At 33.3% G+C, this 24142-nt stretch overlaps 1 protein-coding gene across 1 annotated transcript in view; it reads right to left on the bottom strand.

Annotated features, from left to right (window-relative positions):
- The window catches only part of PDZRN3 (E3 ubiquitin-protein ligase pdzrn3), a 109029-nt gene that overhangs the window by 16063 nt on the left and 68824 nt on the right, over positions 1-24142 (bottom strand). The window contains exons 6-9 of the mRNA XM_051216862.1: positions 18152-18232; positions 14420-15221; positions 6355-7419; positions 121-569 (exon numbers count right to left, since the gene is read on the bottom strand). Coding sequence (XP_051065482.1) covers positions 121-569; positions 6355-7419; positions 14420-15221; positions 18152-18232 — 2397 coding nt within the window. The remainder of the gene's footprint in view (positions 1-120; positions 570-6354; positions 7420-14419; positions 15222-18151; positions 18233-24142) is intronic.

Below are 24142 nucleotides of genomic sequence, written 5' to 3'. Positions count from 1 at the left end.
AAATAACCATTCAGTACTTCCAGATTTTTCTTAGTAATCTAACTTCAATTAACTCATAAATTGAATTACTAAAATAAATAATTATCATTACATCTATAACATTAAATTAAATCAACTTACTATTATATTTGTTTTATTCATATTCATTAATTCATTCAATGGTTGAACCATTGTTGTTGTTGTTGTTGCTGTTGTTGATTGAACTGTTAATTGTTTTTGTTTATTTGTATTTAATATTGTTTTATTTGTTAATGAACAACAAAAATTATCATAAAATTCATATGAATGTAATTTATTATTTGAAATATTCATTGATGGTATTGGCTTAGTGATTGTCATTGTTGTCACTACACTATTATTATTATTATTATTACCATTACTATTACTATTATTACTATTATTATTATGATTATTTGATAATTGTTCATTTAATGTAGTTGTCATACATTTCCTTGGTGATATATATTTTATTGGATAATAATATTCATTATAATATATTGGTAAAGGATATAATGGATTAAAGTGTAATTGTTTATTTCTATATTGATTCATTAATAAAGATGATTTTTCTGAATTGATTAAAATAAAGAAAAGAAAAAGAAAAAGAAAATAATCATAATGTACAATTATAAATCATTTTGGTTGTTATATTAAATTTGATTGAGAAAAGATGTTCAATAATCAATATTGGCTTAAAATTGATTTTTGTATTGATTGTTTCAATCTTCCTATTGTTTACTTGTATTTTCTAGCTGAATAGGACCCAAATAGAACGAAACGTCCATCCTGGATTCCATTGCTAGACGCTATACATCTTTGCTTAGAATGCTTATGAATTAAGGCAATTTTGAGGCAGTCCGCATACGATGCATATATACTAAAAAGAGATTGATCAATTGCAGTCCGAATCATCAAATGGGAAGATACAAGTAAACAATATCAAGTGCATTTAAAACTCCATCTCATTGCACAAGCAAGTGACTATCAGGATTCAGTAGCTAAGTGAATAATGCGATGGTGTTTGAAGTGAATGGTACTGGGTTCAAGTTGCAGAGTGAATATCAACTCTGAGATGAAGGTACATCTAGCTGAGGAGTCCCGAGTAGGATAAAACGTACATGTTGGATTCCACTACTAGCCATTATCCATCTTCTCATTGATGTTTAGGACTGAAATTGATTAGTTTCTTATTGATATATGTGCATTCTGTGTGAATTGCCTTGATATTGGCTTAAATGACAAGCATTCTAAGTAAATATGGATAGTGGCTACCAATGGAATTCAGGAAAATCAACTTTGGTATGCAGATATATCTAGCTGACGAGTTCCAAATAGGATAAAACGCATGTCCAGGATTCCCCTATTAGCCACCATCGATCTTTGCTTATAATCAATATAATATAGCAATTATCCTACAACCACTTTCGATTGTGGTTAGTTTTGGTTAAGCCCTTTTATTAACTTAAATTACTAACAATCTTATTCTAACGGTAACAGTTCTCATATTTCCCTGTACTATAACGATCACTATTATATCTGTATAAACGCGTACGCTTGATCATATGACAGACTTTAGCTTAAATGTTGATAGCCTAAATATCGCTCGATGAATCATTATCTTCCTCATGTATAATATGTATGCAACTCCTATTATTAGTCTTCGCCTTGTCTAGCTGTGCCATTATTGGATCTGACTATAAATTTGCGTCTGTACATGTTGCCGTACACACAAATTCGCTCGATATGCTTATAGCTTTGTTACCTGTGCTATCCGCTCATAAACTGTAGTCGCCGCTTCTTATTGCACTCTGATTTCAAACAGTGGGATTTATATAATACGGTTACAAAGGTGATTGATTAACGAAGCAAAGCCACTACAATGGTTGCATCAACTAAATTGGATTTTAATGATCTTTTCTATGATTAATTATCAGAATGGAAATTTGATTTCCTTTTATTGATATAGTGATTATTTGAGTAGATATGTCATAAAATTTACTTGTACATATAATACACGAATTATTTTATTATGTGGATTAGGACTAGTCAGTTTAATCTATACCGGTTATGTCAAGATATCAATTTAAAGAATTCTTACTTATGACCATAGACATTGATCAAAATAAGTTATGAATGTTAACAATAGAGAACAAAAGAATCTAAATCCGTAAAAGTATTCAAATATCATACATCTTAAACAAGTTGGTAACTATTATGACTCAACTGAGATAGTAACATTGAGATGCTGAGGGATTTAGCTAACAATACGATCCAAACGTATCAAATTTAAATGACAAATTTCATATTCATGACTTAATGTCTGTTCCTTCTGTTGTACCCCGATGAGAATAATGAATGGTAACTTTTTGAATCCATTTATGAATTATTACTATGCGTATATTTTTATCGTATAATTGTTAAATGACTAAACTATTCATATTCGTGTTTCTCTTATCATAAGCTTTATTTTGACCTATGAACCATTATTATACGATTTACCATTCTTGATTTATGCTCTGTCTATCAATTACTATCTCCCATATTCACAGCCACATTTAGCTAAATCTTTTACAAATGTTGTTTCCTGTTTTATGGTAAGATATTGTCTGTCTGGTTGGTATATAAACCCAGTATGTTTGAAATACATGATTCATATCGTGTAGGCTGAGATTGGTGTTCTGGACTTAACAAGCAGGGCCAGGAGGGAAGCATGACCGATAAAGACTTTAGACTGCTCGTACTTGTTTTATGCATCATTTGGTCCGCTCGATAAATCACTGTTCTTTAATTGGCGGTATCATAACGTTATACATTAATAGGACAATAGTAATCTCTTTATTTAATTAACTAATGGTCTTATCATTTACAATATTTGAGACAGTGTTCATTGAGTAAATGATCAATCTGGCTAACATAATCCTACCAGATTTTGTTGCATAAATTGGATTGTCAAAACGACAAGTATCTTTTAAAAACAAAAATATGACTATCAATGCTATGAATGAACTTGATAGTTTGAAATAAATTTAGCATTGAGCGGAAAGTTAATTGTAAATATATTTTTGGTACATCTCAATCAATAGAAAATTGTATTTCTGAAGTTTCGTGACGTGTTATAAACTACTTCTTCAGAGTAAATAAATAAGCAATATTGGTTAGGGTCACACAACTTCAGAAATACAGTTCTATTTTCATTGGGATATAATGAAAAATGTATTTCTTATTCAACTGTGATAATGTTTAAATTATATGTATAATGTTGAAATCATGAGCCGATCTAGGTTAGACTACAGGTAAAAAACTGGAGGCACCGTTTCGTCCCAGTAAGGGCCTCTTCAACAGTGCGAATCTACTACTCTGGAGGCGGGAATCGAACCCACGGCCTTAAGTTTTATTCGTGAACACCTAAACTTCAGATCACTAAACCGGTAGCCAACGGTGTTAATATATAAATTCAATCAATCCATGATTTGACCAGCCATCTTCTATTCGCTTCAATGAGTATCAGTCTCACACCCAATATAGATTAGCTCCAATGGTCACGACTTGTCACTAGATGTGTAAATCGTTTTATTGAAAGCAATCTAACTCAATATGAATTTTTCAGGTTAGCCATATTTGTCTTAGTTTAGTTTCTGGTTTGAATAGAATATGGATTTTATTTATTTATCGTTTAAGAAAATTCTTAGTAAAAGCTTACCATGAGGTGATAAAAAAGTTGTTTCTTTTTCATTAGTGAAAATGATCTGAGCTATCTCTTTCTAATGATAATGTAAGCAAGTCATTAGCTTAACGGATAATACATAGGTGTTTAAAGTGAAATGTTTTATGTTCAATACACAATATGTACATTAACAGTAGGTTATATGTTCATACAATTGATGAGTTAAAACGCATTATTTGAATTCCTTTTTTTAAACTTCCAATCCATCTATTCTATTTAAGGGTTTATTATGAGATATGTAAGATGAAAAAAATAAGGTAGACTTTTCTGAAACTTGATCATCTCAAATTTATACTATTGAATATCATAAGTAGTTGGTCATCATTTACGCTAATTTGCAAGTTTCATATGTTATAACTAAATAATCAAATACTATTCAATGTATTAAAAGAATCATCTTTGTTTAAAGAAATTTTATGTTTAATGAACTTAATAATTGATCAGTCAATTAATAGGTTACAAGTTTGAAACAAGGATAATGGACTTTGGACAGACAGGTATTATCATAAGTTATTACATAAATAAAGTGTGACACATAGCTGGATACGTAAATGTGTACTTGATAGCTGATATCCAAGCCATGCGATCCCCACTTAATCAGTTAGCAATTAGTGTCCATAGGTATGATATGTTCGTTACACCTTTGAAGTGCAAAGTACTTTTACAAGACTGACAGGACCCTGATCCTGCATTCACCCTGGATTATGAGCAGAGAGAAGTAGTCGAGAAGTTCGTGTATCTGGGTGCTGGTGATGCTGTGGGTGATGAGATCAATTCACGCACAGTGAAATCCAGAGTGGCTCATGGTAATCTGGGCAACCTTTGACGCCTTCATGATGTCAGTCTGACCGTAAAAAGTCAGATCTACAACGCTACGGTGATAGCAGTTTTGCTCTGTGCTTTTGAAACCTAGCCTATCCGAATTGAGGTCTGTATTTGACCATCGTTGTCTCCGAAGGATCGCTGACACCCAGTGGCAACACCATGTTAGTAATGCAGAGGTTCAGCATCGTGTGTTCAGGAGCAGTGACGATAATTCACTTGATGTCACTATCTTGAACCATCAACGTCGGTGGATTGGGCATGTTCAACGAATATCGTCCCACAGAATTCCACATCGTGAATTATTTGCCGACGCTGGGACTGGTTGGAAAAAGAGGAACGGTGGTCAGTGTATGACATGGTGTCGTGGTATGAAAGAAAGCTGTACAGGACTAGCTTGTGTTGGTCCTTCACAACTCCCTGCTTGGGGTCCTAAAGGTAATGCAACACAGTGTCTAGAAGCCAGTGACGATCCTGATGTAAATTTATTTTACTTTTTGCATAAAAAATGGACGCATTTTCTTTAACTGGAAGAGTTCTCTGTGGTTGTACAATTCACGCTTCTACTCATTTGGATCTTAGAAGTATATTATCATTTCATTACTCAAAGTAATCTACCTCAATAGTCAGTTTATTTGAGATTATCAAATTAAACCCTAGTAAATAAGTTTAAACATATCATATCAATTGTAAGAGAGTAATCCACCGATTACATTGGAAGATGGTAGTGTAATGCCCGACCGCTGTTGCTACCTTGACGTGATGGTTGGGCTTGCCTATCGTGTTGAAGCGACCGAGCTATACTGGCTGGAACAATCGTTTCTCAAGGTCCTACCATTCAGACAGGTCGGATGAAGAGCGGTAAGACTAAAAGCAGTAAACTCAAGGTCCGAAGGCGAAGCCGTACTGCTGACTGTACAGAGGTGTAACAGCAATAAGGTGTTTCCTTCAGACAACCAGTATGACAGCGATGCTACCTCCCCACAAGGAGGGGTGGGGTTAGAAAAGGTCGATCTTAAAAATGCACACCTTGCTCTATCCCACGGATATCCGTCTCCGGCGGTAAGGTCTCAACAAATACGGAGCTAACACGAAAATTACTCACAAAAAGGTCGTGTGTGACCGACCTCAAGCAGTTGTCCCTTGGACACTGCGGTCACGCTCTCAGGTCACTAAGACCACCTTTAATCCAATTTCCTTTTCAGGTACCTCCAGAAGAACCCTTTCACGGTGTGGGAAACCAGGAAGTGGTAACCGCCCTCATACCTCTAACAGCACTCAAGACCACTATATTCATAATCGACCTCTTTCTTCTGAGTGAGTGATGTAATACCACGAATTAGTTGAAGTTAGATCTATAAATTATTAGATATTGACTCAGTGGTTTAGAGACCAAGCTCGAACCGATAGACCTAAAGTTTCTCTATCGTAGGGTCGGGTTGAAAACTATTAAGAAGTTCTATATCTAGTCTAAAACAACTGTCTATTAACTTCTAGTTTTTAATGGTTATCTAATCAAACTTAATCCGTGATGCAAACTACAAAATAAGTAGTTTCAGTGGTTTGGATCATGAGTCAGTTGAGGCTAGATCACTGTGGAAAAGCTGGAAGCACTGGACGGCCGTTTCGTCCTATTTCAGGACTGCTCAGAAGTACGCATCCCCGATCCCACCCCCGCAGCGAGATTCAAACCCAGGACCTATCAGTCTCGCGCGCGAGCGCTTAACCACTAGTCCACTGTGCCGGCACCCCTTCTGATATAAAATAAGTACTGAATTAAATAACACAGTCATATAATGAAATCTAACCTTCTTTTAGAAATTTCTCCGGATTATGTTCAGAAATCAAATTAGAATTAGGTAATTTTTGGTGATGTTGTTGTTGTTGATAAAAATTGGATTTTTGAACTTTTGTATTAGATTTTATAGATACATCTTTTGCAAAATTCACATTACGTTTTTGCTCATTCAATATACTTGTATTATTGTAATTGGATAAACTATTCACTTCTAAATTATGATTAATATTATTATCTGATGTTGATGGTAATTGTTCATTTGATGATTTATTATTATGATTTCTACCAGAAATTAATGATGATGAAGTTGATGTAGATGGTTCTGGTGAATTGAATTGACGAATTGATGTATAATATGATTCAGTATAATTAATATTTGGATCTGGATGAATATATTGATTATTATTATTACTATGAGTAGTATATTGTGAATTCGCATCAATTGACCAATTGGATGATGGACTAAAAGAATCGTTTGGTGTTATATGATGATTAGTATTATTAACTTCACTGGAGTTATATTGATGACGACTGTGATGACGATGGTGGTGGTAGTGATGTGGATCAGGAATAACTGCAGACAAAGATAACAGGGAACCGCCCAAGTCGGATAATGAGGCAGCTATACCTTCTCCTACACTGTTTCCGTTATAATGTAAACTACTTATAGTTCTTGTAGGGTAATCACTATTAGATAGTGTTGTTACCGGTGGATATTGTGTATTATTATCATTATTATTACCACAAGTAGTAATACAATGGAAACATTGATCAGTAAAACTTCCATTACTTGTAGCGTGATCATTATTATTAATACTATTATTATTGTTAATAATCTCACTGCTATTATTAGCAAAATTATGAGTGTTATTCATTGGTGAATCATTTTGACTTTTTCTACTTTCACTAGTACAATATGCACTTGTATCTCCGCTACCATTTAATCTATTTTGTTCTAAATTATCTGGATAAATTGAATGAGGTTCGATTAATTTAGAATTAGAATCAGGACAATATGTAGTTTGTTGTTGATGTTGAGCCAGTGATTCATGACGTTCAGATGAAACTGGACGATCTACAATTATAACAGAGAAAAATAATCTATTTCATAAGATGTTGTTTTTTATCGATATTTATATAGTCTGATAAGTAAAATGATCAAAGTCCGTTCGATACAGTTTGATCATATATGATCAGGTTAGAGGTTTCCTCTTACTTAAATGATTAGTGATCAAGAAACAAGAATAGATAAATATCTTTATATTGATATCGCAAACCGACATCAGTTGGACAATTATTGAAAACTGAGAAGTTTTAGATAGCTGTTTGGTCTTATTTTCAAGAACTCTTTGGTACTACATATTTGTTACCCTAAGACAGGGGGTTCGGACCGAGAAACTCTAAGTTTTGTGTCAAGCTCTCAAACTTCAGAAAAATTAGACAACTTGAGATGACCCTGTTTTTTTTCTTCTGTGGGTAACTGTTTCGTTCCTGTTATTCGATTAATAATTAAGCACATAAATTGAAGCTTGAATTTCAATAAACTCTTCAACCCTAATAGATGGGACTGCCAATAAATTATGATAACTAGTATCATATATGAAATTAATTTTATGCAAGATTTTGGATAAAAGTGACAACGGGAGGTAGGCATGGGTTTCATGTAGATTAGAACTCGTAGATGAAACATATCTGAATTGTTGAGTCAACGAATGTTTTTCTTGGGATTCAAACATAACTGACCCAATTACTTCAAAAATATACAATCATAGTTTACTTTCTTTAGTAATGAGATACTTTTAATAACTAATTTATTGGTAATGAATATTCATCAAGATTAGAGCGAATAGTTTGACAGAAATTTGGCGCCGACTATACAGAAGTCACTGATTGATTATTATCCTGAAGAAGTCCAGATAAGTAAGCTGGACGAAACGTTGGAATTATTTAAATTTCAATTGCTGAGATTATTTCAAATATAATTTTCACATATAATGACTTCTTTATACTCGGCGCCTAATTTCTGTCAAACTATTGATTCTAATCTTGACGAATATTCGGAAAAAGTCGTTGAGTATAGTTGACAGAAAACTTGGTTTCATCTAGTTTTTACGCAATTTGGGGCTTATCCGCAAAGTGTATCAGTAATCCTGGTGAGAAGCGACTTCTCTAGGTGGATTCAAACTTACATCACCTCGCTTTACAGTCTGAATCTATCAGGAAATATTAGCTTCCTTAAAATTAAAAGTACACTTTACTAACTTATGTTCAATAGTGTATAATCTAGATTAAACAAAAGTTCTTGGCAACTATCTCCAATCATTTATCGTATATAATAGTCGTTGATTAATGACCAAGCATCCAATAGACTAGCATAAAATATTTGAAATTATAATACAAAAGTTTTGTTTATCTTCAATTTTATTGATTCGAATCTATTGTAAATCATGAGATGTACATTCAAATAATCCTGGGTTCGAATCTCGCACGGGGCGAGGTCGTGGATGGGCACCTATGAGGAGTTCCACAACAGGACGAAACGGCCGTCCAGTGTTTCCAGGTTTTTCATAGTGGTCTAGCTTCAACTAACTCGTGATCTCAACCATTGAAGAAAAAACTTGTTTACAAATGACTAATGTAATAGATACTTATTTATTTCTTTTCGGAATAAATAAAGCATCATGTTTACAAAACAAAACTTTAATTTCAAGTGCATCTATTTATTTATTTATCCTAAGATACTTCTACATTTAGTGTAAACAAATGAAGAATTTACTTTGAATTTTTTGTGTTTTTTTGTTTGTTTACAAAGTACACATACACTTTCCTATTATAAACATACATCATGTATAGCATCACTTACTCATTTACTCATTTACTAACTTACAATCAAGCAATGATGACATATACATGTTCAAACAATAAAATGGCGGTAAGAACAGTAGTAATGGGAAGAAGAAGAACAAAAAGAAATCGCCTTATTTTCTAATGTATACAACAAGAATGCTAATCATTATGTATGATGATTCATAGAAATCTAAACAAAGATGCTTTGATTTCTTTTCATTAACGGTTATTAATGATAGAGGAATTATTATTACTATTAGTAGTAAAAGTATTCTTACTATTATATAAACGAATATAATTGATTATAAAAGATGAAAACATAGAAGAATATAAAGAACTAATATATGTATCTATATATATGTATCTATGTCTATATGAATCAAGGTTGAAATGGTCAATGCTAGACATGAACTGTTAAACAGATAGATGTGTATAATCTATTACAATGTCTACTTATTTTCCTTAAAGATGTAATTTGAAGAATTTATTATTATTATTATTGTTGTTGTTGTTGGTGTTGTTGTTGTTTTATTTTTCTCTGTATGAATTAACGTTGATTATAAATAAAAGATTTCATTTATAAAATTGTATTCGAATACTTATCAATTCTATATGTTACATGTAACATAAGGTGAAGGTGTTCAGTTTAATCTCACATCAGAGAATGGTTGTATTTCTTTGATATATGTATACATATACTGATAATATACGGTCTTAGTAATACATACGTATGTGTTTGTAACATGTGTAGAAGAACAGGTTGTATAGGTATAAAGAGAGAGAGAGAGAGAGAGAGAGAGTTAAAACTACATTGTTTTCTATGTGTATACACCAGGTGATGTTTTGAATACAGAAATGAATGCAATTCTTAATAGATTTATGATGTATTAAAGCTTATTTTTACGAAATCAAGTACCAAATGAAAAAAAAGAGAAAATAATAATGGAATTATTTAATTCAGTTTGTATGATAGAAAATAAATTGGGAAATGTAGCACCACCACAAACACATCATCATCATCCTTATCTGTAATATATTTACCATGAATGCAATAGAAAACAACATAATGAATGTTGATGTGAATCAGGCGTCTGTTTTGTGTACAACAACACTTTATCTATATCTGTGTGTAGATGTATAACAACCAGAAGTATATTTTAGAAAAGAAAGATACAAGTTACAATCCACCTGTCTAATAATCTTCTCTAGTTATTGAATCATTAATGAATTTCTTGAAAATCTAATAGAAAGTCTTAACTTTTATACTTTAGCTAAATTGAGAGATACTTAACCGTTAAATAATATAACGGTTTTAGATTACATTATAACATAAAATAATAGAATATGGAAAATGTGAACTATTGAAGTCAATGGATGAACAGATAGTATTGTAATTACTGTAAGATTCCCAAGTCTTATTTATAAACTTTTGATTGAATAACAAACTAAGATAAATCATTTAATAGTTAAATTCATGAGTCAATTGAAGCTAGATCACCATGGAAAACCTGATAGCACTGCTGAGGAGTTCCATACTAGGACGAAACAGCTGTTCAGCGCTTCCAGGTTTTCCATAGTGGTCTAACTTCAGCTGACTCATGAATTCAACTATTAAATTACTAAAATCTTCACAAAACCCCCTTTCTGATAAGTCAGACAATATGCCTTAGTTACAAGTCAGTTTATTCTGATGGAATGTTATTTTCATTGATTCACTAATACATTTTACATTTGTCATCTCCTTAATGTTGAGAAACTGTACGCAGTAAAATATATATATATATTTTAAGCATACAACTAGTTGTTCATATTTTATTCCTTCATGTTATATGTTAACGTTATCACCACTCTTAGTGTTTACAATTACGTATTTGGTTTTCAATTTATTTTAAATTATTAGTTCTGTTATTATTTATAACTTTATCATCCATATTCTGTTTGTATGTTACATAACCTCTTATAATGCCAAGTTGATTGTTTCGCACCCGAATCTCATTACCAGCATCAGTTCTTATAAGATTAAGAATAACCCAAATCAATGGGATAAACAACCAAAACAAAGAAGTTAACAATGACATGTTTAACATCAACAAGAACCAATCAACATCGACGTCTACAAGACAAGCTGTAAACTAAATGTGGAGAAATTCCAACACTTCACTTCTACCTGAAGTTTGTGCTGATGATGTCGTTCAGAAGAACGATGAAAGTTCCACGACCAAATCATCCAGCGCAGAGAACAAAACTTTATCAAAATAACTCAAGCTGTTGACTATATCTAATCACTTTGTCAATTTTAAAATATTCTTCAGCTAAACTATCACAATTGATTGATCACTGGGTGGTGATCAATGTCATGTGTGTCAAGTCCTTATTTAGTGTAGATAAAATGCTGTTGAACATGTTGCAATGTGGCCACCAGTCTAGGTGACTCGACACTGCGTACACTATATATTGAGATTATATGCTGGTTGGAGGTAGTCGACTGGAAACCCTGGACCCGGGTTTCGTGCTACTTGGCACTCATCAGCAAGGTGTACCTGTAACAATGCATATAACATTGTAACATGATCGATAGCATTCGATCTGCACTAATAAGGACTAGACAAGCATGACATTGATCACCACCCAGTGATCAATCAATTGTGATTACATCTCAGTCCTACAGGAGGTTAGCCACGGCTCGGATAGCTCAGTGGTAACGTCTCTGACTGTGAAGCTGGATGACACGGGATCGAATCCGCCAAGGAGCACCAGTTCCCCCAAGATTACAGGTACACCTTGCTGACGAGTACCAAGTAGCACGAAAATTGGGTCCAGGGTTTCCTGTCGACTACCTCAAACCACCATCTAATCAGCTAAACTATGCTTAACTTCACCCAATACTCTAAATAATAATTCATCTAGTCATTAATCTTAATTGAAGTTTCACACATTATTCAATGTTAATCAAGCACAAAATCTACAGATTTCATTTATTACAAGTGTTAAATCAAATCTTAATATCCCTTTGTTCTTCTTCATCATCATCATCACCTATTCAGATAAATCAATTCCATGCTTTGAGAGATACAGATGATTGAAGCTGGTATTAATAGTAATAGTTCAAAAACAGCATACTGTACAAACCAAAGTATACAGTCTCTAATGTAGATCTATGAAAAAAAAAGATGTTAAAAATATAATATTTCACTCTCTTCCCCCCCCCTTATTTAAAACACAATTTTTTTTAAATGATCATTTCACATAGACCATAGCATTCATCTGTCATTATTGAAATGAAAAAGAAACAATACAATATTTCTATTATTTGGTATCAATGTGTATATACAGCTTGTTGATAAGTATTCAATGAAACAAAAAAAAGGTTGATAGACATCATGTGTATTTGTCTAGGTTGTCAAAGTAATAAAAAAAATATATAACAAATAAATATTCGAATGCATTTTAGTAATATTAATATTAGTTGTCATAGTAATTATAGTAATGGGAAGAGGAAACAAACAATTTCCATTCAGTTTAGATAGTTATTTTAATCGAATTGTTATGGTTATTTATAAGATACGTTTTGTCGTGACCATTATTGTCAGTATTTAAAAGGAAAAAAAGACAAACATTTTGGGTAATGTCTTATAATTAGGACTAATTATTTAAATATTTGTATTGGTTAGTAACTAATAGAGGAATCCAAGATGGAAGTTACGTTTGATTGGGGACTTATTAGTAAGATGTAGCTAGATTTCGGTGTTGATGTTATCATTAATACATTAACCCTAAACCTATCTATTTAAATGTCTGCATAATATTCATCAAAGTATATGTTGAAGATCGAATGGAAAAGTTGTAACATGTATTGATTCTTAGTAAGTAGCTATCACTATCCGAAGTAATCGGTATAGAGGGTTTGTACAGTTGAAACTTTTTTGTTTACATTACTAACTGATATCTGTTAAACAACCATTGACAATCAAGAACGAAAGATCAGATGTTTCGTCCCGGGATGGAACTCTAAAGTTACCTATAGATATTTAGTCAGATTGAATTCACTTTTTTATATCACAAATCCTTAGTAAAACATTAATATCGTTTTATTTCGATATAAGATGGTGGTTGAAAGTAGTCAACTGGAAACCATGGTCTCGGGTTTCGTGCTATTTGACATTTTTCAGCAAGGTGTACCTGTAATCTTGAGGTAACTGATGCTCCCTAACTGATTTGATCCCATGCCATACAGTTGGTCCCGGATAGCTCAGTGGTAACATTTCTAACTGTGAAGCTGGGTGACACGGGATCGAATCCGTCAGGGAACATCAGTCCATTCAAGATTACAGGCACACCTTACTGACGAGTGCCAAGTAGCATAAAACCTAGGTCTAGCGTCTCCTGTTGACTACATCCAAACACCATCTTATCTCAACATAGTGTACTCAGTGTCGAGTCACCTAGACTAGTGGCTGTATCCCAACTTGGTCGATAGCATTTGATCTGCACTAAGAAGGACCTGACACACATGACCTTGATCACCACTCAGTGATCAATCAATTCTTTTACTCTAAATGACTCTAGAATAATCTAACGTAAAAATGGTCCATGAATTCACTAAGAAATCACTTTCTAGGCAAAAATAAATCTTGTAAAATCAATGTTCATCATTAAAACAATGAGAGAAATTGTTTAGGGAGATTATTTGAATCACACAGCTAAATAGAATTCAAACTGTCAATTCAACAGTCTATCATTTTAATTACCGTTTTAGTTAATTACCTTCTTAAGATTTTTGTGAGATTCAAGATTAAATATTATGGTTAAATCCAAGTGGTAAACATCAATATCCACTGAGAACAAATTACAATCAGCTGATAAGTAGCAATAATGGAATAGTGCAGAAGATTTGTAGCTCAGGTGGATGATTTTGGTGGAGTTTTGTTCTCTGAGCTGGATGGTTTGGTTGTGGAGTTTTTATCGTTCTTCTGAACTAAATCATCAACACAAACTTCAAGACTTCTATTTACATTTTGTGCTGACGATCTTGTTCCGAAGAACGATGAAATCTCCACAATCAAACCATCTAGCTCAGAGAACAAAATTCCACTGATAACAATAATGGATACGCCAAATTCCTGTAAAAAATCTTAAATGGTCTTTTCCGTTAGTAATTCATTTTCACAACGAATTTCAAATGACTAAACGAAAATTTATTAATTTTAAAAGCGAACACTGATACTTACCTCTAATATTTGACGGGAATCGACTATGGGATAATTTTCCAGTTGTTGTAATGGCTGACATTTTTAAATTTTTATCATGAAATGAACCACTGGAATCATTTGAACTAATTGAACCCATTATTGATGGTTCCATTCGAGTTCCCATTCGTGGTAATCTAGTTGACATATTATGACTATTATCTTTGGTAGATAATAATGGTGATCCATTTGAAATTCCTTCATTAGATTTATTAATTATACATTTGGTATTTTGTAAGTTATTATTTCCAGTTGAATAATAACAATTTTCTGTTGGTTGATTTGATATTTTTGACGATAACAATGATGAGGATGACGTTGTTGTTGTTGCTGTTGGAATGGATGATGAATTGATCCCTGAATCTGTCGTTGATGTTATCATCTTCGTTGACATTGGTTTTGGTTGTACAATAGAATCATTTCCTTCATATTGACTAGCACAATTACCAACACTAGATAACGGATATTGTATTCTATTATATTGCAATTTAGCTTGTACTAATTGTCTACAGTGTACTGCTAATGATTGCATTAAACGTCCAAGTTGTACAAGTTCTTGATCGATTGGATCAATTGAATCGTAATCACTGAATACATCTGATGGAATTGTTATTCTATGATCTAATGATGTAGCATCTTGTGATAATGAATTACCAGATGAGATATTGTTTAACTGATCATTTTCACATGTTAATTTAGTTATTTGTGCCAATCCATGAATAAAATTGGTACGTTGTTGTTGTTGGTATTGATGATGGTGGTGATGTTGATCATTATCAATTTCCTACATTTTTTTTTAAAACAAGCAAAGTTTACGTTTGTTAGGGAAAGAAAGTTTGCACTAGTAAGAAACTAGCCAAACAACTTTGCCAATTCAAAATGAAACTCAGTTACAAGGGTTTCAAAGAAGCTATTACCCTTGAAACGAGAACAGAAATTATATCGCCTGTGAATTAGTAATACAGATAGTCAAAAAAAAAAATGTTTTTTAAATAATTTTTAGTGGCTCGATATCTGACTTCTATTGGATCGTACGAATGATCGTTATCGAGTGATTGCTGTCGAAATATACATCCTGACTACCCTCATATATAATCATCGACTTAAATCGCATTGGTGAATAACGGAATTAAACAAGTCAAATATGAGAATAAAGTTTTGAATATGTATATTTTGTACAATCGTTGATCAGAACAGACAGACGATCAAAGGAGAGAGCAAAGCGAAACAGATTGGATCTGGAAATGTTAGCTAATTTCTCTTAACTAAGCGTTACTCATTATTTACAGTCAAATTGAATCGAAGCGAAACGAAACAAGGCAAAGCGAGTCAAGGCGAGTAGAAGCAAATAATTAACAAGGTCAAAATATAACTCAAGGAGAATGATTAATTTGTTGGTCCAGAACTAAAATAACCTATGTAGGCTCGACATAGGGCCAGCTATTACAGATGTACGCAAAATATAAACTGTATGCAACTGTTATTTCCACTCAGCATGAAATGGGGATAAATAGTTTGAATTTACTTCCTTCATGTTTGTTTACCATTTCAACTGATGTAATGCAAAGAGTGATATCGTGTGTAAAACTTAACAACTTCGTTAAATTTCCATACACTGTTTGTCTTTGTTAACAAAAGGATCATTAAAAGAGATTTGGAGTTTTGAATTTTCTCACTTGATGGTCATAGCATACCAAATTGTAGGCAAAGAAAAAGGATTAAGGCATGAAGTACAAAGCCTGTAGATTTCATAAATTATGAAGAAGTTTATCTGGGATTAGTTTGATTTTTCGGTGATATTTGTCACAGACTAACCATAAATAAAATATCACTCTATATTAGAGGTGAGTTGATGCGTGTCTAGTTTTAGTATTAGGTCTCTCCGTAATATATACTCACGATCCTGTTAAGAGGCTAACTCAAGGCGTTCAGCTGTGTTAGTGAATGACACAGTCATCACCTATGATATTAAATAGTCGTTGAGGTGAATGTGAAGCATTGAATACCAACTCAGTGGTTGAATGATAACGATCTCGTCATGCGATATGAAGGTCTTGATTCCCACCCATTAGTGGTTTTGCATAATCACAGATGAAGAGTCCTATACTAGGACGTAGAGGCAGTTCAGTGATCTCTGCTTTTCATTGATACTGAAGTTTACGTCAATCTACGTCAAATACTGTCAACATTTCATGACTAGTTTTTTACACTTTGTAATGTGTATAGGCATGCAGATATGAGGTCGAGTTTTCTTCAGTGTAAAGGATAATTCACATCTTTTTTTAGTAAAGATAATATAAGGACTTATTCATCAGCCGAAATAAACGATGAAGATGCTACATTCGAAGACTTAGATATATCATATATTCATAATTAGTTGAAACCAAAAAGATACAGGGAAGATTAAAGAAAGAGTTTGAATTGAGCTTAAGATGAATAAAACAACACATAGAGATAAATGGATAACAATAAATTATATGTTACTATTAAAATGTTGATTGTGTACACAAATTGTTTAATTTCTACGGTTTTGTAGATTCCTTGTAAATTAGGAGACATCAAACAACTGTTTTTAGTTTTGCTTGAAACTCTCCAACTGTTTACATCCCTGATTCCTACATGAAGAATAAGTGAAAAAACCATAAACCGTGAACTGTATCAAGTCACAAGTCGGATAGTTACTCATTAATGAAGTTGTATGAAAACTATGTTGGTGTTTTTCTGTGAAAGATAATACCATTAATATATATATATATATATTTAAGGAAACATCTACGTCAGTGTATAGATTCACCATACATCAATACATGGTCATTCAAAAGAGACTTTATCAGCGTTCATGGCGTTTCAACATTTTATTAAATGTGTCAAACTGGACATTTTTGTTCAGCTATATATATAAAAATTAAAATATAAACTTTATGTGCTTGAGTCAAGACCATAATTTATGGACAAACCAATCAGATTTAATATGATAGTTCTTGAATTTTGGCGAGAAATTCATTCATCCATATAGCTATAGTTAAATAGCATTTCCTTTTTTGCATTATAGCTGATGTCATTCCGTGATAAAAACGCTAAATCTAATTCGTAACCCTAACATCCCAATTCATTACACTAATTTATAACCCACATCTAAATCAAGTTAGTAGAAAGATATTCTCATAGTGTTTGGCTTTTATTGTAAAAATGAAGTATATCAATGTAAGTTCAATTATTAAATATCAAATAATTATATTATTCATCTATTTATATATATCATATATTTATATTGGTTGAAGTTAAACATTAACACCGTTGAATGCCGGTCAGCTCATTGGTCCAGAGGTTAAGCGTTCGTGCGCGAGACCAATAGGTCTTGGGTTCGAATCCTGTGAGTGGGGTCTTGGATGTGCCCTACTGAAGAGTCCCATACTAGAACGAGACGACCATCTAGTACTTCCGGGTTTTCCATAATGGTTTAGCTCCAATTGACTCATGAGTTCATCTACTGAATTCATATATTTATGTCCAAAAGTTTCATTTTGTAAACACTTTTCTTGTCTATAAATAAAGTCAACAGTAATTATAATCACATTCTAATTGATTTACTTCATGGAAAATTATATAAACTAATCGACTGTTAGATACATTCGCTCAGTTATTATTTCTTAAGTTTATAACATTCAAATATGAATATAGTTGAACAAATTAAAATAACTTTAAAATACATACTTGTTCTGAACTTTCTTCTGTACGTGCACTTTCATCAGTTGTTCTACCCATACCAGAATCTTGATCAGGCCGTTTATAAACCTTGAAGTTAATATAAATATAAATAAACAATTTATATTCAATTAGCAATAATTATAATAATCCGAAATACATCAAAAATCATTTCAATGAATTCTTATTTATTTTTATACAACATGGATGCGCACTGCTGAGCAGTCCCACAATAGGACGAAATGGCCGTCCAGTGCTTCCAAGTTTTTCATTGTGGTCTAGCTTCAATTGACTCATGATTTCAACTATTGAAAATATTACAGTTAAAATATAATTTATATTAGAATAACTAGATTCAAAGTACAACTATCTTTCTTTGAAAATAGGAAGAGTTTTGAAGTATGTTTGTTCATATTGTAGTGTCAGTTACTATGTTAAGTCCACAAAGCTTATTCTAGCTTTCGAACAGACAAGTTTATTCATTCTTCTTGAGTTACGTTTTGACCTTGTTAGTTATTCACTTATCAACCCTAACTGTTTATATAAGAGCGTGTGTGTATGCGATTCTTATCCTATTCGTCACATGTCTGTAGCTTATTTTTGTATGAATATTAATATCGATTAACGCTCGATTAAATGGAGTTGGCTCACACACCTCCACTGCTCATACTTTCGTTTCGCTTCGCTTTCTCTTATTCGCTTCATTCACTGCGATTCTCTGATTGTCTGTTCCGATCAACGAGTGTACAAAATTTACGTATCTAGACATCCATACTCGTATTTGTCTTATTTAATTCCATTATTCGCTAACGTGGATTAAGTCGATACTTATATAAGAGAATAGACGAAATGTGCATGTTTCAATAACAATCAGTCATACGATCTAATTGAAGATAGATATTGGGTCATTAAAATATCATTTGTGAAACTGTTACGAAATTCATGAAGTATTATACAACAATGTGTAATCGCAATTGTGGTAGATATACGATTTGAATTCATTTGACCTTGAGATGAAAGCGTAATCACATAACCCAGTAGCCAACACTATCAAATTCAATCAATTTTGACAACCATTCCCTTTCATCGTTAGTGACTCGCTCTCGCTCGCTCGCCCGCTAGAGACAGCAGAATATAGTATACTAATACGATACTCGAACGTATAGAACCCCGCAGTCGCAAATCAGAAGACAGAAAAAAGCTCGAGAAGTGTTTGTTGGGTAAGAATCAAAGTGTACAGAAAATTATGGGTATTTATAGATATTAGCGTTTGTTATTTCTAAAAAGCTCCATCACTTTCTGATTGAATGGAACCTCTTTGTCTCCTTTAAAACTTCTTGAGGCTGCGCCTTAGTTCTCGGAAGCCGTCCTAATAACAACAATTAAAATCAATCATTCTTTTAATTTTTGCGTTGCTTATCATCCCAGATTATGAAAGTGGGTAGATTACATGCACAGTTTTCAAGGAGCACCAGATCTTATTATAAGTGTCATTTGGCACTAAACTTAAGTCGAGAAGTTTCTTATTGAGTACATGTAAACCATCTGATATTTCAACATAGTGTACACGATATCTAATCACTTAGTTTACTGACCACATGCTCTATGTGCCATCAAATACTCTGGTACGGCCGAGAGTGGAGAGAGTCAGCTCTCGCTCTCAAAATGCTCTAAAGTGGTCACGTGCATACAACCACTTCCAGGGAAATCCTACTCACTGACTTCTCGTGGCGGGAGTATTGTTTACGAAGTTGCGAAAACGAAAAGCGAATATCCAGTGCTTTAACCTGGTTGGTGGGCATGGACGTTCCACCTAGGGGAGTTGGAAAACACTGATTCCAAACCAACAGTGCATATGGGCCCCAGGATCCTAAGGAAACAAATGGCATATGGACCGGTTGCTGATCACCGGCTACCATGGGACTGTATCTCCTGACGCTGCTCTGCTGCCTTGTGGGTCAGACCTTTAGGTCAAAGGCCCAAAGTGTGTCATTCCAAGAAAACCACCTACTTCAGTTCGAGCACCCGGGCAGTATCCCAACTCTCACATAAATCCAATGATTTATGTGGCGCATATCTATTCGGTGCCTCCTTATACCAATGTTTATGAGTTTAAATAAATAAATGTTCTAAAACAGCTTGATTATACTAATTCTTTAACGAAATATTAAGAACTCTAATGATGTCTTGTTCTTGTCAATAAATGCATCAAACTATAATTTTTGATAAAGATGGATCAATTTTAATTGATCAAATAGTTTTCTAGATCGTTTTTGTAAGGTGACCTATGAATTCAATTCCTTTCTCATGTTTGTTTTTTTGTTCATTCAATAAATGTTTATGACAGTTTTAGAATTAATATATCGTCTGAGATTAAAACATATATTATACACTAATATGATTGAAGAAATCGCTGGTCGGCGGAGATTAAATGTTATCTTTTGTCTCACTTAGTAATGTTCGAATATATGTATAGGGAGAGAGAGAGAGGAGCGGTAAGTTCTTATTGGCCTGCTGGGCGGTTGATGATAGTCTGTTGAAAAATCCGTTTGACATACTCGTTGACATTCATTCGTGAAGTATACTCGCAGTCTTTAAGAAAATAATGCTTTGTTCAATGGGATTTAATATTACATCATTCATTTTCACAGTTTGAGATATTACCATTGAGCCTTTGTATCAACTTCATTTAACTGTAAACATAATGTTAGTGATATCACAGACAATAATAAAATGTTATCAGAAGGGGTTTTGTGGAGATTTTAGAAATTTCAATAGTTGAAATCATGAGTCAGTTGAAGCTAGACCACTTGGAATTCTAGTGAGAAGCCATGACCAGTAGAGTGCAACCACGTCTGTTGTGAGATATCAGCTCACTGAAGACAATGGAATGCGGTGGCGCAAATTCGTGGATTGGTTGAAGTTAGACATTAACATCGTTGGATGCCGGTTGGCTCAGTGGTCTAGTGGTTAAGTGCTCGCACGTGGAACCAGTAGGTTCTGAGTTCGAATATTGCGAGGAGCGGGATTGTGGATGCGCAATGCTGAGGAGTCCCATATTAGGATGAAACGGCCGTCCAGTTCTTCGAGGTTTTCAATAATGGCCTAGCCTATTACCACAATCTCCACAAAACCCCCATTCTAATAGTTCTATATGAATTAGTTTTAGAAGTTGTGATTAAACATAGAGAAATTATTGAATTGATTCGTGTTTAGCGCCTTGTGTAGTACTATGATGTCGACAGACATAAGTAGTATGTAATACTAATTGGAAGTAGAAACCCTGTCAACAGAAAGCTAAAAAGATCGAGTTGAAGAGAATAGAAGAGGAAATAGATAAGAATTATGGACTGGAAGAATCATACGGAATGTAAAAGACAAATGATGGAAATTTGCAAATAAAATATTCAGTGTATGACTCTTGTATTATATCAATAAAATGGTTGTCACCCAGCTGTTATCTCGACGATAACAATACCATTTTTATCAGTAAGGGGTTTCGTGAAGATTTTTAGAAGTTCCAATAGTTAAATTCATGAGTCAATTGAAGCTACTCCACCATGGAAAACCTGGAAGAACTGGACGGCCGTTTCATCCTAATATGGGACTCCTCAGTAGTGCGCATCCACGATCCCGCCCTTCGCGAGATTCAAACGCAGGACCACTTATCCGACCGGCATCCAACGACGTTAATGTCTAACTTCAACCAATCCACAAATTTGTGCCACCGCATTCCATTGTCCTCAGTGAGCCGATATCTCACAACAGACGTGGTTGCACTCTACTGGTCACGGTTTCTCACTAGAATTCCAGGAAATGCCTCTTCAATTCATTTCATTGAACATAATACCCTTAAAAATGATATGACCTATCCAATAGTTTAACTTATTGAATTCACTAATAGAAAAAAATACAAAATTAGAATACAATTACGTATTCAAGTTTTTATTACTATGATTAAATCTTATATTTACTATATTGCCAACAATCTACAAAGTCTATGTTTATTGATATCAATATATATATATATATATGTATCTATGTGTTTATGTATGATCGTAATTAAAACGAGAATTCTCTATAGATATACAAATAGGTGAGTCATAAAATATCATTCCTTGATACGTCTACAAACTGGTTCGTAAACTTTAATATATATTTTATCGTATCATAATACCAATAATAATAATGGTTCTGACATTTGACGGGAAGTCAATAATCATTTTTACATAGACATAGAGAAATTAGATGTTGATGATTAATAATATTAGTAGTATTGGTCATTGGTAATAATGAGAAAAAGAATAATAAATAAAGAATAATCATGAATTTTAAGTTCATGGTAATATGAAATCAATTGGCATGAAAATTACTGAACTGACAAATATCAGATTGAAAAATAAATAGAAATGAAAATAAAAAGGAATAAACTTATCTCGTCTTATTATAAATAAATCTTTATTGTATGAAAGTATATATGTAGTGTGGTAAAATAAGGAGTGAATGAAAGAGTAAGCGAAGGAGGAGGAGGAGGAGGAGTAGAAGGAATATGGCTACCTGCTTGAATATCTAAACTACCTGTTCCTGCCATCTAGATATTTCAACAAGTTATCTGTTTCTTAGTTTATTCTAACATATTATGTCTATTAATCACATAACCTATTCAGGTGACCTTTTGTTTTACAAGTTACAAAAAAAGTACATTTACGGCCTTTCGCTGTGAAAATTACAGAAAAAAGAAAACTACAATCAGAGTCATCGTGTTGGTTGGCAATGTGCATTGAAAGGAAAGAATATCAATCAGATGTTGATTTCTGAATCACTAATATCTAACTCAATATTTATTGTCAGGATCGATTAAGAAATGAGAAAAGGAAACGTGTCGAAATATACCCCTGGAGTTCTAGTGAGAAGCCGTTACCAGCGGAGTTCAACCACGTCTGTTGTGAGATATCAGCTCACTGAAGACAATGGAATGCGGTGGCGCAAATTCGTGGATTGGTTGAAGTTAGACATTAACATCGTTGGATGCCGGTTGGCTCAGTGGTCTAGTGGTTAAGTGCTCGCGCGCGAAACCAGTAGGTTCTGAGTTCGAATATTGCGAGGAGCGGGATTGTGGATGCGCACTGCTGAGGAGTCCCACAACAGGACAAAATGGCCGTTCAGTGCTTTTAGGTTTTCAATAATGGCCTAGCTTCAATTGACTCATGATCTTAACCATTGAAATTACGATAATTAATTCACAAATGTACATTTCTAACGAGTTTCGAAATAGGGACGAAACATTCATCTACTATTTCCTAGTTCTTAGTAGTCTTTTTTTCTTTTTAGAAAACAAAAAGCAGCAACAACAACAGTACAGTTCTTCATGGAAAATTAGGAAGAAAAAAAGTGACAACAATAAAAAGAACAACAAAAAACAAACTTCGATAATGTAATAAGAAAACGAAGATTATCAGAACTGTGTGATATATTAGCGCAATGCATTTCGAACAATCTGATCACACATTACATACTTTTTAAGAACATTTATATATAAAAATAAAAAGTCAAAGGAAGGAGCAATCGTGATCTCAAAATTAGGGTATGTGGACATGTACCGAAATGGTTTCAGGAACAAATAGAATCAAGTGACCCAATAAGAATAGAAGATAAACATCCATCATCCTCTATTACTAAACATATAATTGAAACAGGCTATAAGATTGATCTTAACTCGGCTTTTGTGGTAATGTACAAAAGTGCAAAAATGCATATACTAAGGTTTATTGAAGCCCTAACCATACGAAAATTCAAACCCTCTTTGTTTATTCAAAAAGTTTGTTTTCAACTTAAACCTACTCTGGTAATATTACATTATTAATCAGAGTAATGAGGTTCGAATTGTTTTCACATTATTATTTTCTTTATTATCCTTGTCTCCTCTTACCCTCCATTTCTAGTCTAGTAGATCAGATGGTGGTTGGAGGTAGTCAACAGGAAACCCTGGACCCAATTTTC

Source organism: Schistosoma haematobium, chromosome 6, assembly GCF_000699445.3.
Source record: "Schistosoma haematobium chromosome 6, whole genome shotgun sequence".
Classification (NCBI taxonomy): Eukaryota; Metazoa; Platyhelminthes; class Trematoda; order Strigeidida; family Schistosomatidae; genus Schistosoma; species Schistosoma haematobium.
This window is presented reverse-complemented; position numbering and strand designations above follow the sequence as displayed.